The following is a 20,165-nucleotide window of genomic DNA, read 5'->3' as shown; positions in this document are numbered from 1 at the left end:
TTGCTATTTCTACTTTTCTTGGAGAAATCTCTAGTCTTTCCCATTCTCTTGTTTTCCTCTTTCTTTGCATTGTTCACTTAAGGCTTTCTTATCTCTCCTTGCTAGTCTATAGAACTCAGAATTCAGATGACTTTCCTTTTCTTCTTTGCCTTTTATTTCTCTTCTTTTCTCAGCTATTTGTAAGGCCTCCTCAGACAACCATTTTGCCTTGTAGAATTTCTTTATTTTGGGGATGGTCTTGATCACTGCCTCCTGTACAATGTCACGAACCTCTCCGTCCATAGTTCTTCACACACTCTATCAGATCCAATCTCTTGAATCTATTTGTCAAATTTCCATTGTATAATCACAAGAGAATTTATTTAGGTCATACCTGAATGGGCTAGTGGTTTTCCCTACTTTCTTCAATTTAAGTCTGAATTTTACAATAAGGAACTCGTTATGTGAGCCACAGTCAGCTCCTAGTCTTATTTTTGCTGCCTGTGTGGAGCTTCTCCATCTTTGACTGCAAAGAATATAATCAATCTGATTTCGGTATTGACCATCTGGTGATGTCCACGTGTAGAGTCGTCTCTTGTGTTGTTGGAAGAGGGTGTTTGCTATGACCAGTGTGTTCTCTGTCAGCCTCTGCCCTGCTTCGTTTTGTACTCCAAGGCCAAACTTGCCTGTTACTCCAGGTATCTCTTGACTTCCTACTTTTGCATTCCAGTCCCCTATGATAAGAAGGACATCTTTTTTTGGCGTTAGTTCTAGAAGGTCTTGTGGGTCTTCATAGAACCATTCAACTTCAGCTTCTTCTGCATTCGTGGCTGGGGCACAGACCCGGATTAGTGTGCTACTGAAAGGTTTGCCTTGGAAACAAACCAAGATCAATCTGTTGTTTTTGAGACTGCACCCAAGTACTGCATTTCGGGCTCTCTTGTTGACTGTGAGGGCCACTCCGTTTCTTCTATGGGATTCTCGCCCACAGTAGCAGATGTGATGGTCACCTGAGTTGATCTCACCCACTGTCTTCCATTTTAGTGTCCTAATTCTTAAAATGTCAATTTCACTCTTGCCAACTCTTGTTTGACCAAGGTAAATCAATTTACCTTGATTCATGGACCTAATATCCCTGGTTCCTCTGCAGTCTTTTTCTTTACAGCACTGGACTTTAGTTTCACCACCAGACAACATCCACAACTGGGCGTTGTTTCCACTTTGGCTCAGCCTTTTCGTTCCTCTGGAGCTATTTCCTGCTCTTCTCCGGTAATACACTAGGCACCTACCAACCTGGAGTCCCTCTTTCAGTGTTGTATCGTTTCGCTTTTTCATACTGTTCATGGCGTTTTCCAGGCAAGAATGCTGAAGTGGTTTGCCATTTCCTTCTCCAATGGACCACGTTTTGTCAGAACTCTCCACCACGACCCATCCGTCTTGCGCGGCTCTACACGGCACCGCTCACAGTTTCACTGAGTTAGACCAGGCTGTGGTCCATGTGGTCAGTTTGGTTAGCTTTCTGTGATTGTGGTTTTCATTCTGTCTGCCCCTCTGATGGAGAAGGATGACAGGCTGGTGCAAGCTTCCTGATGGGAGGGACTGGCTGTAGGGAAAACTGGGTCTTGCTCTGGTGGGCGGGGCCATGCTCAGCGAATCTCTGATCCAATTCTCTGCTGATGAGCGGGGCTGTGCTTCTTCCCTGTAGTTTGGCCTGAGGCGGTCCAGTCCTAGAGTCGCCATCTCTACTGCAGGCTGTAGGCTCTACGATAGGGGTACTGGTGACCTCTGCCCAGAGGACTGAGGCCAGTAGGCCGCACCCCCCAGGACTGCCGCTGCCAGTGCCCCTGAGCACACAGCTGGCCACTGCCGACTCACGCCTCTGCCAGAGACTCTCACGCACTCCTAGGCAAGTCTGGCTCAGGCTCCTGTGGGGTCACGGCCCCTTTCTCCTGGGTCCTGGTGCACACAAGGTTTTGTCTGTTTCCCCAGTCCTTTGGAAGTTCTGTAATCACATCCCGCTGACTTCAAGATCAGATTCCCTGGGATGCCAGCCCCTTTGCCAGATCGCCAGGTTGGGAAGTCTGTTGTGGCCCCTAGAACTTTTGCAACAGTGTGAGAACCTCTTTGGTATAATTGTTCTCCAGTTTGTGGATCACCCACCAGGCGGCTCTATGGTGGGTGTACAGTCAAAGCTATGGTTTCTCCAGTATCATGTACGAATGTGAGAGTTGGACCATAAAGAAGGCTGAGCGCCGAAGAATGATGTTTTTGAACTGTGGTGCTGGAGAAGACTCTTAAGAGTCCTTTGGACAGCAAAGAGATCAAACCAGTTAATCCTAAAGGAAATCAACCCTGAATATTCAAAGGACTGATGCTGAAGCTCCAATACTTTGGCCAACTGATGCGAAGAGCCAACTGACTGGAAAAAGACCCTGATTCTGGGAAGGATTGAGGGCAGGAGGAGAAGGGGACAACAGAGGATGAGATGATTGGATGGCATCATCGAATCAATGAACATGAGTTTGAGCAAACTCCAGGAGATGGTAAAGGACAGGGAAGCTTGGTGTGCTACAGTCGATGGGGTCACAAAGAGTTGGACATGACTTAGTGAGGGAACAACAACAATAAACCTAGAAAGATCTCCAATCAGCAATATAACTTTACAAGTTAAGGAACTAGAAAAGAAAGAACAAACTAAATCCAAAGCTAGCAAAAGGAATGAAAAATAAAGATTAGGGCAGAGATAAATGAAATAGAGAACAGAAAAACTATAAGAGAAATCAATGAAACCAAAAGTTAGCTCTTCAGAAAGATCAGCAAAATGGATAAACTTTAGCTAGACAGATTACAAAAAGAAAGAAGACACTAATTACTAAAATCAGCAATGTACGTAGAGATGTTACTACCAATTCTATGAAAATAAAAATGATTACAAATGAGTACTATGAACAATTATAAACCAGCAGATGAGATAACCTAGATGAAACAAATTCTTAAAAACACAATTTCTACCAAGACCAAATCACAGAAACAAAAACTCAATAGACATCTAACTACCAATAGTAAGGAGAGTGAATCAGTAATCAGAGATCTGCCCACAGGCTTCCCTGGTGGCTCAGTGGTCAATCCACCTGTCAGTGCAGGAGACACAGGTTCGATCCCTGATCAGGGAAGATCCCAGATGCTGCAGAGCAACTAAGCCTGTGCACCACAAGTATTAGCCTATGCTCCAGAGCCCGGGGATACCGACTGCTGAAGCCCACGTGCCTGAAGTCCGTGCTCCTCAAGAGAAGCCACTGTGCTGAGAAGCCTGCGCACCGCGACAGAGCAGCCCCTGCTCCCCCGACTAGAGAAAGGCCCGCACGGCAACGAAGACCCAGCCAGCCAAAAATACATTATTTTTAAAAAATATCTCCCTACAAAAAAAGAAAAAAGGCTTGACACTGAAGATTTTATCAGTGAATTCTATCCAGTATTTAAGAAATATTAATAATACCAATTCCTCCCAAACTCTTCCAAAAAACCAAAGAGGAGGCAACATTTCCTAACTTATTCTGTGAGGTCAGCAGCCAGACAGAGGCAAGAAAGCAACAGACTGATGTCCCTTATGAACACCGATGCAAACATCCTCATGAAGTATGTGCACGCATGCTCACTCAGTCGTGTCTCATTCTTTGTGACCCCATGGACTGCAGCCCACCAGGCTCTTCCGTCCATGGGCTTCCCCGGGCAAGAACACTGGAGTGGGCTGCCATGCCCTCCTCCAAGCCCACACACTGTATCTGAAGACGATCAGGTAACTTGATTAATATCTGATAAACAACAACATATGAGACGAGGTCTTCCGAGGAACATAAGGCACGACTGTGTGTCCTTGTCTGTTTTCCATCTCTGACAGCATCAATCCCTTGCAATGAAATGAGAGTGCTATTATTAATCTTTTCTAATCACAACATTTTTCACCACATTTGCTACATGTAGATTTAGGTAATAACAGTACTGTGCTGTGGTTACCTTCACAAACATATTTCATCCAAAAAAAGGAAGGGAGGGAGGAAGGAATTGATCAATGTAACCTACTACATTACCAGAAGGAAGGGGAAGAAAACATATGATCATATCAAGTGATGCAGAAAAGCATTCGACAAAATTCAACACTTTCATAATAAAAACACGCAACAAACAGCAACAAAAGGAAACTACCTCCGCGTAAAACCATAGAAAAACCCACAGCGAACACCACCTTGCTGTTGTTCAGTGGCAACGTCATGTCCACCTCTTTGCAACCATCTCCCAGAGTCTGATCGACGGATGTCTGTTGAGTCCATGACGCCATCCAACCGTCTCATCCTCTGTCACTCCCTTCTCTCCTGCCCTCAATCTTTCCCAGCATCAGGGTCTTTTCAAATGAGTCAGTTCTTTGCATCAGGTGGCCAAAGTGTTGGAGCTTCAGCTTCAGCATCAGTCCTTCCAGTGAATATTCAGACTGATCTCCTTTAGGATGGACGGGTTGGATCTCCTTGCTGTCCAAGAGGCTCTCAATGGTTTTCTCCAGCATCACAGTTCAAAAGCATCAATTGTTTGGCACTCAGCCTTCTTCATGGTCCAACTCTCACATCCATACCTGACTACTGGAAAAATCATAGCTGTGACTATCCAGACCATTGTTGGCAAAGTGATGTCTCTGCTTTTTAATATGCTGTCTAGGTTTGTCATAGCTTTTCTTCCAAGGAGCAAGTGCCTTTTAATTGCATGGCTGCAGTCATCATCTGCAGTGATTTTGGAGCCCAAAAAAGTAAAGTCTGTCACTGTTTCCATTGTTTCCTCATTTGTTTGCCATGAAGTGATGGGACCGGATGCCATAATCTTTGCTTTTTGAATGTTGAGTTTTAAGACAGCTTCTACACTCTCCTCTTTCACTTTCATCAAGAGGCTCTTTAGTTCCTCTTGGCTTTCTGCCATAAGGGTGGTATCATCTGCATATCTGAGGTTATTGATATTTCTCCCCAAAATCTTAATTCCAGTTTGTGCTTCATCCAGCCCAGCATTTCACATGATTTCTCAGATTTCTCAGGAGGCAGGGAAGGTGGTCTGGTATTCCCATCTCTTTAAGAATTTTCCAGTTTATTGTGATCCACACAAAGCCTTTGGCATAGTCAATAAAGCAGATGTTTTTCTGGAATTTTCTTGCTTTTTCTATGATCCAAAGGATGTTGGCAATTTGATCTCTGGTTCCTCTGCCTTTTCTGGCTTCCCTGATAGCTCAGTTGATAAAGAATCCTCCTGCAATGCAGGAGACCCCAGTTCAATTTCTGGGTCGGGAAGAGCCACTGGAGAAGGGATAGGCTACCCACTTCAGTATTCTTGGGCTTCCCTGTGGCCCAGCTGGCAAAGAATCCAGCAGCAATGCCGGAGACCTGCGTTCGATCCCTAGGTTGGGGAGATCCCCTGCACAAGGGAAAGGCTACCCACTCCAGTATTCTGGCCTGGAGAATTCCATGGACTGTATAGTCCATGGGGTTGCAAGGAGCTGGACACAACTGAGTGACTTTCACTTTCACTGTCTTTTCTAAATCCAGCTTGAACATCTAGAAATTCATGGTTCGTGTACTGTTGAAGCCTGGCATGGAAAATTTTGAGCATTACTTTGCTAGCGTGTGAGATGAGTGCAACTGTGCAGTAGTTTGAACATCCTTTGGCTTTGCCTTTCTTTGAGACTGGACTGAAAACTGACCTTTTCCAGTCCTGTGGTCACTGCTGAGTTTTCCAAATTTGCTGGCATATTGAGTGCAGCACTTTCACAGCATCATCTTTTAGGACTTGAAATAGGTCAACTGGAATTCCATCACGTCCACTAGCTTTGTTTGCAGTGATACTTCCTAAGGCCCACTTGACTTTGTACTCCAGAATGTCTGGCTCTAGGTGAGTAATCACACCGTCGTGGTTATCTGGGTCATGAAGATATTTTTTGTACAGTTCTTCTGTGTATCCTTGCCACCTCTTCTTAATATCTTCTGCTTCTGTTAGGCCCATACCGTTTCTGTCCTTTATTGTGTCCATCTTTGCATGAAATGTTCCCTTGGTATCTTAACTTTCTTGAAGAGATCTCTAGTCTTTCCCATTCTATTGTTTTTCTCTATTTCCTTGCACTGATCACTGAGGAAGGCTTTCTTATCTCTTTCTGCTATTCTTTGGAGCTTTGGAAACTGCGAGCTGTGCAGCCCAGACGAAAACTGAAAAATCTCAATTTTTTTTTTTGGAGAAATAGGAAAACTGATCCTAAAATTCATATGCAATCTGAAAGGACCCCAAATAGCCAAAGCAATATTTAAAAAAAAAAAGAGAGAGAACACTTCCTGATTTCAAAACTTACTACAAAGCTACAGTAATCAAAACAGTGAGCACTGACATAAAGACAAACATACAGACCAAAGAAAACTACACAGAGCCCAGAACAGACCCTGCCTGACAGACGGGTTGAGAAGGCCGCTAAGACCTTTCGATGGGAAAGACAGGCTTTTCAAAAAATGGTGCTAGGAAAACCGGATATCCGCTTGCCAAAGAATGAAGTTGGACCTTTATCTAAAACTTCCGTGGTGATCCAGTGGTTAAGAACCCACCCGCCAATGTAGAGGGCACAGGTTCGATCCCTGGCCTGGGAAGAACTCACATAATGCGGAGCAACTAAGCCCACGTGGCACAAGTACTGACACCTAGGCGCCCTGGAGTCCGTGTTCCACAAGAGACACCACTTCGACGAGGAGTCCACCCGCCACCAGAGCAGCGCGCGGCAGCGAAGAACTGCCGCAGCCGAAAATAGACAATGTTTTCAAATACATGGAAATGACCTCAAAATGGACCAAAGACTTAAACGTAACACCTTAAGCTATAAAACTCTTAGAAGAAACATAGGGCAAACACTTGGTAACACTGCATTTGACAATGATGTCTTGGTTATGGCATCCAAGGCACAGGTAGCAAAAGAAAACAGACAAATTGGCAACTTTTAAAATGAAAGTTTAGAAATTTTGCACACGAAACAACAATATCCATGGAGCAAAAAGACAACCTACAGAATGGGATGTTCAGTTCAGTTCAGTTCAGTCGCTTAGTTGTGTCCGACTCTTTGCGACCCCATGAGTCGCAGCACACCATGCCTCCCTGTCCTTCACCAACTCCCAGAGTCCACCCAAACCCATGTCCATCGAGTCGCTGATGCCATCCAGCCATCTCATCCTCTGTCGTCCCCTTCTCCGCCTGCCCTCAATCTTTCCCAGTATTGGGGTCTTTTCTAATGAGTCAGCTCTTCGAATCAGGTGTCCAAAGTACTGGAGTTTCAGCTTCAGCATCAGTCCTTCCAATGAACACCCAGGACTGATCTCCTTTAGGATGGACTGGTTGGATCTCCTTGCAGTCCAAGGGACTCTCAAGAGTCTTCTCCAACACCACAGTTCAAAAGCATCAATTCTTCGGCACTCAGCTTTCTTCACAGTCCAACTCTCACATCCATACATGACCACTGGAAAAGCCATAGCCTTGACTAGACGGACATTTGTTGGCAAATTAATGTCTCTGCTTTTTAATATGCTGTCTAGGTTGCTCATAATTTTCCTTCCAAGGAGTAAGCGTCTTTTAATTTTATGGCTGCAGTCACCATCTGCGGTGATTTTGGAGCCCAGAAAAATAAAGTCAGCCAGTTTCTACTGTTTCCCCACAGAATGAGATGAAATATTTGCAAATTATATATCTGTTAAGGGATTAGCATCTAGCATATATAGAGTACTCCTGAAATTCAACAAAATAACCCAGTTCAAAAACAGACAAGGACTTCCCTGGTGGCCCAGTGGTTAAGAATCCACCTTGCAATGCAGGGGACTCAGGTACAATCCCCGGTTGGGGAACTAAGACCCCACCGCAGAGCAACTAAGCCTACGAGCCACACCTAGAGAGCCTGGGTGCCGCCGCTGCTGAGCCTGCATGCGCTGCAGCCTGCGCGCTGCAACGAAAGCCCGTGCATCACAACCAAAGAGCCTGCACGCTGCAACTAAGGCCTGATGCAACCAACTAAGTAAGTACCTTTAATGGGCAAAAGGCTTGACGTTTCTTCAAAGAAAATATAAAAATGGCCAATAAGCACACGAAATGATGCTCAACATCACTTACCATTAAAAGGAATTGCAAATCAAAACTACAATGCTGCTGCTGCAGTCGTGTCCGAGTCTGTGCGACCCCATAGACGGCAGCCCACCAGGCTCCCCCGTCCCTGGGATTCTCCAGACAAGAACACTGGAGTGGGTTGCCATTTCCTTCTCCAATGCAGGAAAGTGAAAAGTGAAAGTGAAGGAGAAGGCGATGGCGCCCCACTCCAGTGCTCTTGCCCGGAGAATCCCATGGACGGAGGAGCCTGGTAGGCTGCAGTCCATGGGGTCGCAAAGAGTCGGACATGACTGAGAGACTTCACTTTCACAACTACAATAATTTTGTACTAAATTGTTCTTGTTGTTTAGTTGCTAAGTCACATCCAACTCTTTGTGAACCCACAGACTGCAGCCCGCCAGGCTCCTCCGTCCATGGGATGTCCCAGGCAAGAATACCCGAGTGGGTTGCCGTTTCCTTCTCCAGGGGATCTGCCTGACCCAGAGATCAAATCCATATCTCCTGCATTGGCAGGTGGATTCTTTATCACTGAGCCACCAGCAAAGCCCTTGTACTAAATTACCACACACCTATTAGGCTGCCTACTAACAAAAATACAGAAAATAGCAATGTTGGTTAGGATGTGGAGAAACTGGAACCCTTCTGCCCTATTTATGGGAATGTAAAATGGTACAGCCACTGTGGAAAAACAGTATGGAAGTCCCTCAAGAAATTAAAAATAGAAATATCACACGATCCAGCAATGTAGCAATTCCACTTCTGGATAAAGACCCAGAAGAACTGAAAGAAGGATCTGAAAGAGATATTTACACACTTATGTTCATGACAGCAGTGATGTTTGTAAAAGCTAAAACACGGAAGAAACCCTAGTGTCCATCAACGGAGGAATAGACAAAAGCAAAATGTGGAGCATTATTCAGCGTTAAAAAGGAAGGAAATTCTGACAGATGTTACAACATGGATGAACCTTGAGGACATCATGTTAAGTGAAATAAACTAGTCACGAAAAGATAAATAGCGTACTATTCCATTTATCAGATTGATTATATTCTTTGCAGCCAAAGATGGAGAAGCTCTATACAGTCAGCAAAAACAAGACTTGGGAGCTGACTGTGGCTCAGACCATGAACTCCTTATTGCCAAATTCAGACTTAAATTGAAGAAAGCAGGGGAAACCACTAGACCATTCAGGTATGACCTAAATCAAATCCCTTATGATTATACAGTGGAAGTGAGAAATAGATTTAAGGGCCTAGATCTGATAGATAGAGTGCCTGATGAGCTATGGAATGAGGTTCGTGACACTGTACAGGAGACAGGGATCAAGACCATCCCCATGGAAAAGAAATGCAAAAAAGCAAAATGGCTGTCTGGGGAGGCCTTACAAATAGCTGTGAAAAGAAGAGAAGCGAAAAGCAAAGGAGAAAAGGAAAGATATAAGCATCTGAATGCAGAGTTCCAAAGAATAGCAAGAAGAGATAAGCAAGCCTTCTTCAGCGATCAATGCAAAGAAATAGAGGAAAACAACAGAATGGGAAAGACTAGAGATCTCTTCAAGAAAATCAGAGATACCAAAGGAACATTTCATGCAAAGATGGGCTCGATAAAGGACAGAAATGGTATGGACCTAACAGAAGCAGAAGATATTAAGAAGAGATGGCAAGAATACACAGAAGAACTGTACAAAAAAGATCTTCACGATCCAGATAATCACGATGGTGTGATCACTGACCTAGAGCCAGACATCCTGGAATGTGAAGTCAAGTGGGCCTTAGAAAGCATCACTATGAACAAAGCTAGTGGAGGTGATAGAATTCCAGTTGAGCTATTCCAAATCCTGAAAGATGATGCTGTGAAAGTGCTGCACTCAATATGCCAGCAAATTTGGAAAACTCAGCAGTGGCCACAGGACTGGAAAAGGTCAGTTTTCATTCCAATCCCAAAGAAAGGCAATGCCAAAGAATGCTCAAACTACCGCATAACTGCACTCATCTCACACGCTAGTAAAGTAACACTCAAAATTCTCCAAGCCAGGCTTCAGCAATATGTGAACCGTGAACTTCCTGATGTTCAAGCTGGTTTTAGAAAAGGCAGAGGAACCAGAGATCAAATTGCCAACATCCGCTGGATCGTGGAAAAAGCAAGAGAGTTCCAGAAAAACATCTATTTCTGCTTTATTGACTATGCCAAAGCCTTTGACTGTGTGGATCACAATAAACTGTGGAAAATTCTGAAAGAGATGGGAATACCAGACCACCTGATCTGCCTCTTGAGAAATTTGTATGCAGGTCAGGAAGCAACAGTTAGAACTGGACATGGAACAACAGACTGGTTCCAAATAGGAAAAGGAGTATGTCAAGGCTGTATATTGTCACCCTGTTTATTTAACTTATATGCAGAGTACATCATGAGAAATGCTGGACTGGAAGAAACACAAGCTGGAATCAAGATTGCCGGGAGAAATATCAATCACCTCAGATATGCAGATGACACCACCCTTATGGCAGAAAGTGAAGAGGAACTAAAAAGCCTCTTGATGAAGGTGAAAGTGGAGAGTGAAAAAGTTGGCTTAAAGCTCAACATTCAGAAAACAAAGATCATGGCATCCGGTCCCATCACTTCATGGCAAATAGATGGGGAAACAGTGGAAACAGTGTCAGACTTTCTTTTTCTGGGCTCCAAAATCACTGCAGATGGTGACTGCAGCCATAAAATTAAAAGACACTTACTCTTTGGAAGGAAAGTTATGACCAACCTACATAGCATATTCAAAAGCAGAGACATTACTTTGCCAACAAAGGTTCATCTAGTCAAGGCTATGGTTTTTCCTGTGGTCATGTATGGATGTGAGAGTTGGACTGTGAAGAAGGCTGAGTGGCGAAGAATTGATGCTTTTGAACTGTGGTGTTGGAGAAGACTCTTGAGAGTCCCTTGGACTGCAAGGAGATCCAACCAGTCCATCCTAAAGGAGATCAGCCCTGGGATTTCTTTGGAAGGAATGATGCTAAAGCTGAAACTCCAGTACTTTGGCCACCTCATGTGAAGAGTTGACTCACTGGAAAAGACTCTGATGCTGGAAGGGATTGGGGGCAGGCGGAGAAGGGGATGACAGAGGATGAGATGGCTGGATGGCATCACTGACTCGATGGATGTGAGTCTGAGTGAACTCTGGGAGTTGATGATGGACAGGGAGGCCTGGCGTGCTGCGATTCATGGGGTCGCAAAGAGTCGTACACGACTGAGCAACTGATCTGATCTGATCTGATTCCATTTATAGGAGGTATCCAGAGCAGTCAACATCATAGAGACAAAGTAAAAGGGTGGCTGCCAGTGGGGTGGGGGGACAGAATCGGGAGATGGGAAATCATTGTTTGATGGATACAGAGTTTGTTGCACAAGATTAAAAGAGGTATGGAGACAGATGGTAAAAAAAATACACACACACACCCAGCACACACACACAAAACCTAATATAACCTGTTTGAAAGTGTGCGTGCTCTTCCACTCATCAACAGCACAGCAGAAGGAAAGGCGCAACCGGATCTATCAGGAGCAAGCAGGGCCCATGAGGCTAGCGACAGGGCTGAGTAACTACAGGCCGCACAGTGAGTCAGCGCCATTATTCCAGAAAGTCTTAACTGGAAGAGCTATGCAAAGTCCTCCGTCCAGAGCTCATGTGACAAATAAGCTATGGTCTGAGCCCCACTGTGGCAGCAAAAAAGATCAAAATTCTCAAGACCGATCTGGCCCCACCACGCACGAACTGCAGCCTGGCCACAGATGCTCTGATCACCTGGCCGTCCTTCCACACCTGTGAGCCTCAGCGTCTTCCCCGGGAGCCCGCGGTCCTCCCAGACCTGGCTCACACAGTCCAGCCCCGCTCCGAAGCACCTGGCTGACGTGGCCACTGATGAGACAAGTGAGTCAACCAATTCCTCTGGTTGCTTTCACTCTGCGGCCACTTCAGTGACCCCAGGGCCTCTGCGAGGTGTACACCTCTGCATCCTTCCACGGGCTCTGACCAACCCCAGAGATATGTAGGGGTAAGCAACAAACGTATAACTCCGTAAGACACCAGATCATTTAATTTCTCTTTAAATAATTTAAAATCCTAAAACAAAAAGCACATGTCGGAGGTCAAAGGGCCAGTAGTCCCAGAACTACAGACCTGATTCTACCTGAGCTTCGGTTAGAGGCTGGGGGCCACGGGACGTTGGGGAGACATGGCAACTGAGCACCAGTGGCCACCAGCATCCTGCTCGGGAGCGATGTGCTCCGGTCCCCGCTCTGCACCCACCTATCACTCCTGGTGTCCACAACATAAGGTCAGCGGTGCAGACCACGAAACTTCCTGCTACCCTGGTATGTTACAACCCACCTTCCCCAAGAAAAGGGAGAGAGCTGGACTGAGGAAGACATCTATCTCCCAAAGGCATTTAAAACGATGCAGACAAGAAAATATTGACGTCATGATGTTAGGGAATTAAAATGGAAGTAGGCTTCTCCAGGCTTCAGGTGCAGAACAGCAAGCCCCTGACCTGCTCCTGACTTGCCTGGTCACCGCCTGGGTTACGTGCCTACCCACTACCACACCGGTTGTTACCAGCAAGCCAAGTGGCACTTCAGATAAGACAGGGAGAGGGTCTTGGAAGTTCTTGAGACCCTGGAGGTCTGGCTAGGCCCCGAGGTTCAAGAAGCCTTATGATTCACAAAGTCAAATGAACAGCAGTGTGCGAAGGACTGAGCGTGCACTGTGTGTGTGCGAAGGACTGAGCGTGCACTGTGTGTGTAGCGATTGGTGTCTTTTGTTAATGAATCCTGAAAACCTGAAACAGAAGGAAAACTTTCAGTAAAACACATGATATTAAGTAAAACTGTAGAAGACAGCATGAATTCAACGGTGCCAAATGTATACAAACCCTATAGTTAAAGGAAAAACAGGGAAGAGGCATGCCAAGAGATTAACACTGGTTATCTCCCTGCAGTGCCATTACGGTGGCTATCTTATTCTTTAGTCTTTCCTCGGTTGCTCAGATATTCAAAATTACTTTTATAAAACAAAACAAAACACGTCTGTCTTTCGCTCTGGGCTGCAGGGCCAAGCCCGGTAGTAAAAGTTCTCTTTTGCAGGCCTAGATTCTTTACTGGGAAAACCTGGATAATAGTGATGCGCCAAATGGGATAATAGATCAGAGTTCACCAAAAGCTCTGGGGCAGTGCCAAACAGCTATTGTAGGAAAACACTGTTACTCTTGCTCCTGATTTGAGTATTTAATAATATTTCATGCAGACAGACAGCATAAGATGTCTTATGATGTCAAAGACAAGGATAAGAAAGTGGGAAAGTAAGGATTTAAGTCTGTTTTCAGGCACTCTGGCAGCTTCCCACTCTGTCATCACTCCCTGCAGAGCAGAGGTGTTACTACTGAAAGATACATTCACAACGAGGGCTAACAGAGATCACGGACATTAGGGTTCACATGGCCCTGAACCTAACACAACCCACACACACGAGGAGCCTAGAGGCATGCACTACACACACCCAGCCCAGTGCCTGTGCACGGAGCGCAGGACTCAGCATGAACACACACACACTCCAGACACAAACAACACCCACACTCATCCCTAAGACCCAACACAGGCACACATCCCTCAGAACCCAACACAGATATACACCCCTCAGACCCAACGTGGGAGGAGACCCCTCTGAATTCAGCTGGTACACAATCATCAGATTCAATACCGGCACACGACAACCCTCAAAACCATCACAGACAAGACAACCTACAGAACCCAACACACATACACGCCTCCAGAGCCCAGACGAGCGCCCACACCCCTCGGACCCAGCACACACACAGACACACACAGCACTCAGAACCCCAAACACACACAGACACACACAGCACTCAGAGCACATGCACTTCAGAAACCAGCAGAGACACACACCCTCCTCAGACTCACGTGGGAACACTCCACTCAGAACCCAACAAATGCAGATGCCCTTCAGAGCCCACACACACAGCCCTCACACCCAACACAGACAGACATGCTGCTGAGAATGACTCAGACACCACCCAGACACGACACAGACACACACATCCCTGAGAACCAACGCAGACTCCACTCCTCAGAACCAAAATGGTACACTTTCCTGAACTGAACATGGAGACAAAAACTTGAGATCCAGTATGTGCAACACACCCTCAGACACAACACAAACACACACTCATCAACCCAAAACAGAAACACATTCCTCAGATCCAACATGGGAGCCCACACATGCCTCAGAACCAACACGGACAAATACTCTTTACTCCAAAAATGGGCACACGCTGCTTAGAACACAACTAGGAAACACAGCCCTCAATGCCAACAAGGACACATAACCCTCAGACCCACCATGAACACACCCATCACAAACAACACAGACACACAACCCTTCGGAAGCAATGCAGACACAACCATCAAAACCCAACATAGGAACAGACCCTTCAGAACAGACTCACAACCTGCAGACCCTAGTCACACACACACACCGCTGAGACACCCGCATGTACAAACACACCTGAAAACCAACACAAAGTGGGAAGGAGAGTGGGATGGATTCCGAGTAGCATATACATTACCGTGTGTAAAACAGCCACCACTGTTTCACAACAGGAAGCTGCTGTACAACACAGCTCAAATTCAGTGCTCCCTAACGACCTGGAGAGCGGGGATGGGTGGGTAGGAGGAAGGGGACATGTGTATCCCCACGGCTGACTCATGTTGACTTACGGCAGAAGCCAACCCAACAGTGTAAAGCAATTATCCTCCAATTAAAAATAAACTGTAAATAAGTTTATTAAAAACAACACAACCACATACTCCTTAGAATTAATATGGGCGCACAGAACCCTCAGACACAACCAGGGAACATTACCCTTCAGAACCCATCACGGGAGCAGACACAGCCCAGACTCTACACAGGCGCACACACGGCTCAGACCCAGCAGGGGAAAACACACACAGCACCCCAAACCCACACACACACGCCACTCAGAGCTGCTGCAGACACAAAGCCTTTAGCATCCACAGAGGCACAAACACCTCTGAGAACTGAGCCCAGGTAGACAGCCCTCAGATCCCACGTGGGAGCAGATGACTCACATCCAAGAACCAGCAGGGACACACCACCGTTACATCCAACAGGCGCACAACCTCTCAGAACAGAAATGGACACACACACCCTCCAGAGCCCAACACAGAAACACACACTCCTCAAAACCAACACAGACACACACACCCTTCAGGACCAAGATGGGCAGATCCGCCCTTTAGGCCCAACAGAGCCACACAGGCACACACACCCCTCAGAAGCCAACCGGGGGCAGACGGCTCAGCACAGCCAAACGTACACACCCTCACAACCACACAACCCCTAACTAACACAGGAGCGCAGATCCCTGAGAACCCAGGAGATGCGCGAGCACACCGCAACTCAACACGGGCACACACTCCTCAGAACCCTCAGGACACACAACCATCAGCCTCAACAAGCCACACGCATCCCCCAGAAGCCAACACACTCACCTGAGAAATAACAGACACACACAGCGTGGTCGCAGCACCCCTCAGACCCGACGTGGGAACAAACACACCCTTCGTAACCAATATGGACACACACCCCTCAGGCCCCACAGGGTAACGCCACACACACACACTAACATGCACACACCCCTCAGAACCAACTCGACACACATCCCATATAATCAGAAAGGACAAACACCCCTCACAACCGACAGGGACACACAGCCCTCAGACTGAGCCCTGGCACACGCAACTCTCAGAACGTGAGGGAGCGACACACTCCTTCAAACGCAACAGGGTCAGACCCCTCAGAACCCAACACACGCACACACATCCCCTCGGAATTCAAACCGGCAGACACAGCCCTCAGACCCAACGCGGGTGCGGAGCCCGAGAACACAGCGCGCACACGCACGGCGGAACCCGGCTCGACGCACAGCCCTGACCCCTCTCGCGGCGCGCACCGCCCAGAACCCACAGACACACGGCTCAGCCGCGGCAGACCACGCGCGCCTCACGCCCGGCGGGCGCACGCAGCCTCCGGGGACACGCGCCCCCAGGGAGCCCCCGGGAAGCCTGGCCCCGCCGCCCCGCACCTGGCGCAGCGCGGCCTCCGCGGCGCCGCCGTCCCGCTGCCGCAGCTGCTCCCGGAAGCGCGCCACCTGCTCCAGCAGCGCGTCCACGAGCGACGGCGCCGTGTCCCCCTCGAGCGCGGCGAGCCGGGCGCGGAGGCGCGCGATGAGGGCGTCCCGGGCCGCCAGCTGGTCTTGCAGGCGCCTCAGCCGCTGCCCCGCCTCGTGGTACAGGCCGCAAAGCGCGGCAGCCGCGCGCGGGGCGCCCTCCCGCCCCCCGGACTCCGCATCCCCGGACGACATGGCTGCGGGCCTGGCCGGGAGGCGCGGACCGCCGGCAACTTCCGCGCCGGGTCTGGGCCGGGGGAGCAGGGGGGGCGGCCCAGCTTCCCGGAACTTTTCCCGGCGCGCCCCGCCCTCCGCGGAGATCCCGAGCCCGCCCGGCGCCCAGAGGCAGGCCCCGCCCCCCGCGGACAGCGTGGTCCCGCCCTCGGTGAGCCTCCAGACCCCGCCCCCCGAAGGACAGCTTGGTCCCGCCCATGCCGAGCCGCAAGACCCCGCCCCCACGGAGAGCCTGACCCCGCCTCCCGCCGAGCGGCCAGGCCCCGCCCCACGCGGACAGTTTGGTCCCGCCCTTGCCGAGCCGCAAGACCCCGCCCCCATGGAGAGCCTAACCCGCCTCCCGCCGAAAGGCCAGGCCCCGCCCCACGCGGACAGCGTGGTCCCGCCTTCGCCGAGAGGCAGACCCCCGCCCCTACGGAGAGCCTGGCCCCGCCTTCCGCCGAGCCGTCAGGCCCCGCCCCCACGGACAAGGTGCTCCCGCCTCCCGCCGAGCCGCCAGGCCCTGCCCCGCAGACAGCTTGGTCCCGCCCTCGCCGAGCCGCCAGGCCCCGCCCCCGAGGAGATCTGGGGCCCGCCTGCGGGGTCCGCACCCGCCCGGGTCCTGCGGCCGCTCCACCCGCGGGTTCTTGGCCTGTTTCAGCAGCCTCATCGCCTCGTGTCGCGGGAGCTTTCAGAGAAGTCAGGCCCGGACAAGAAGAGGGGTCAAAGGGCCTCTATTTCGCTACTGATAGAAGGGAAAGAAGTGGCCAGAGACGACCCCGAGTGTTAGCCCCGAGCGTGGACCCGGCTCCCCCCGCCGGCTGCAGGCCGGCTGCCACGGCGTAAAGGGCGACCTTCCAGGAACTGAGCCTGGCGAGGTACCCAGCCCACCAGCGAGATTCCAAAGCCCGCACCCCCGTCTCCGAGGTGTAAGAACTGCTCTTAGGGCAGAAGGCAGGAGGGAGCTGGCCCTTTCCCGCCCTGTTTCTCCATCCCCTCCATCTGCCAGCCTGACTCCCAGGGTTTTCCTATGGCTCCACGGCTGTTTCCTTTTTCAGACTCCGAGCGTCCTCCACAGTGATCCCCAAGCACACCTGTGGTCTTTCGAAGGTTCCCTGGCACACCCTCCTCTGCCCTCGTCCCTGAGTCCCCTGAGAGCAGTGTGGCGTTTTTTCCCCTCTACATAATCCATACTCGAGCTTGGGCTGAGCCCAGGGAAGACACTCACAGGCTGGTATAATCAGAATTATAAGTGTAGCCAGCTCACACCTTCTCCGCTGCAGAGAGGTCAAGGCTGGCTGCCCCCACCCCACAGGTGTGTTGTGGGGACTGGGGGATGGAGTGCAGGGGGCCTGTGCCCACACGCCTGCAGGCCGCATGGTTAGGGCTCAGAGACACATTCTTGTCTGTGGCACACTTAATAGACTATGAAACTGAAAAAAAGTTTTAGTCACTCAGTTGTGTCCAACTCTTTACGACCCATGGACTGTGGCCCACCAGACTCCTCTGTCCATAGGATTCTCCAGGCAAGAATGCTGGAGTGGGTTGCCATTTCCTTCTCCAGGGGATCTTCCCAATGCAGGGATCAAACCCAGATCTCCCACATTGCAGGCAGATGCTTTACTGTAGGAGAAGGCAATGGCACCCCACTCCAGTACTCTTGCCTGGAAAATCCCATGGATGGAGGAGCCTCGTAGGCTGCAGTCCATGGGGTCGCTAAGAGTTGGGCATGACTGAGCGACTTCACTTTCACTTTTGACTTTGATGCATTGGAGAAGGAAATGGCAACCCACTCCAGTGTTCTTGCCTGGAGAATCCCAGGGACAGAGGAGCCTAGTGGGCTGCTGTCTAGGGGGTCGCACAGAGTTGGACACGACTGAAGCGACTTAGCAGCAGCAGCAGCAGCAGCTTTACCATCTGAGCCACTATAGCACAGTGTAAACACAACTTTTATATGTGCTGCGAAACCAAAACATTCATATTATTCATTTTATTATGACATTTGCTTTATTGAGGTGGTTTACGACCAGTTCAGTTCAGTTCAGTTGCTCAGTCATGTCCAACTCTCTGCAACCCCATGAACTGCAGCACTCGAGGCCTCCCTATCCATCACCAACTCCCAGAGTTTACCCAAACTCATGTCCATTGAGTTGGTGATGCCATCCAGCCATCTCATCCTCTGTCGTCCCCTTCTCCTCCTGCCCCCAATCCCTCCCAGCATCAGGGTCTTTTCCAATGAGTCAACTCTTCACATGAGGTGGCCAAAGTATTGGAGTTTCAGCTTTAGCATCAGCCCTTCCAATAAACACCCAGGACTGATCTCCTTTAGGATGGACTGGTTGGATCTCCTTGCAGTCCAAGGGACTCTCAAGAGTCTTCTCCAATACCACAGTTCAAAAACATCAATTCTTCAGCGCTCAGCTTTCTTCACAGTCCAATTCTCACATCCATACATGACCACTGGAAAAACCAAAGCCTTGACTAGACAGACCTTTGTTGGCAAAGTAATGTCTCTGCTTTTGAATATGCTATCTAGGTTGGTCATAACTTTCCTTCCAAGGAGTAAGCGTCTTTTAATTTCATGGCTGCAGTCACCATCTGCAGTGATTTTGGAGCCCCCCAAAATAAAGTCTGACACTGTTTCCCCATCTATTTCCCATGTAGTGATGGGACCAGATGCCATGATCTTTGGTTTCTGAATGTTGAGCTTTAAGCCAACTTTTTCACTCTCCTCTTTGACTTTCACCAAGAGGCTTTTTAGTTCCTCTTCACTTTCTGCCATAAGGGTGGTTGTCATCTGCATATCTGAGGTTATTAACATTTCTCCTGGCAATCTTGATTCCAGCTTGTGCTTCTTCCAGCCCAGCGTTTCTCATGATGTACTCTGCATATAAGTTAAATAAACAGGGTGACAATATACAGCCTTGATGTACTCCTTTTCCTGTTTGGAACCAGTCTGTTGTTCCACGTCCAATTCTAACTGTTGCTTCCTGAGCTGCATATAGGTTTCTCAAGAGGCAGGTCAGGTGGTCTGGTATTCCCATCTCTTTCAGAATTTTCCACAGTTTATTGTGATCCACACAGTCAAAGGCTTTGGCATGGTCAATAAAGCAGAAATAGGTGTTTTTCTGGAACTCTCTTGCTTTTTCAATGATCCAGTGGATGTTGGCAATTTGATCTCTGGTTCCTCTGCCTTTTCTAAAACCAGCTTGAACATCTGGAAGTTCACAGTTCACATATTGCTGAAGCCTGGCTTGGAGAATTTTGAGTATTACTTTACTAGTGTGTGAGATGAGTGCAATTGTGCGGTAGTTTGAGCATTCTTTGGCTTTGCCTTTCTTTGGGATTGGAATGAAAACCGATCTTTTCGAGTCCTGTGGCCACTGCGGAGTTTTCCAAATTTGCTGGAATACTGAGTGCAGCACTTTCACAGCATCATCTTTCAGGATTTGAAATAGCTCAGCTTGAATTCCATCACCTCCACTAGCTTTGTTTGTCGTGATGCTTTCTTTCTGGTTTATGGCCAGACCCAGGCTGTCTCCAAGGTCTGCTTGCACTGATGTT

At 48.7% G+C, this 20,165-nt stretch overlaps 1 protein-coding gene across 1 annotated transcript in view; it reads right to left on the bottom strand.

Annotated features, from left to right (window-relative positions):
• The window catches only part of TNIP2 (TNFAIP3 interacting protein 2), a 28,170-nt gene extending 11,427 nt beyond the window's left edge, over positions 1-16,743 (bottom strand). The window contains exon 1 of the mRNA XM_070791911.1: positions 16,305-16,743. Coding sequence (XP_070648012.1) covers positions 16,305-16,583 — 279 coding nt within the window. The 5' untranslated portion in view covers positions 16,584-16,743. The remainder of the gene's footprint in view (positions 1-16,304) is intronic.
• Positions 16,744-20,165: the final 3,422 nt, after the last annotated feature.

This window comes from Bos indicus, chromosome 6, assembly GCF_029378745.1.
Source record: "Bos indicus isolate NIAB-ARS_2022 breed Sahiwal x Tharparkar chromosome 6, NIAB-ARS_B.indTharparkar_mat_pri_1.0, whole genome shotgun sequence".
In the NCBI taxonomy this organism is placed as follows: domain Eukaryota; kingdom Metazoa; phylum Chordata; class Mammalia; order Artiodactyla; family Bovidae; genus Bos; species Bos indicus.
The sequence above is the reverse complement of the archived record's forward strand: the minus strand, read 5'-3'. Positions and strand labels throughout refer to the sequence as shown.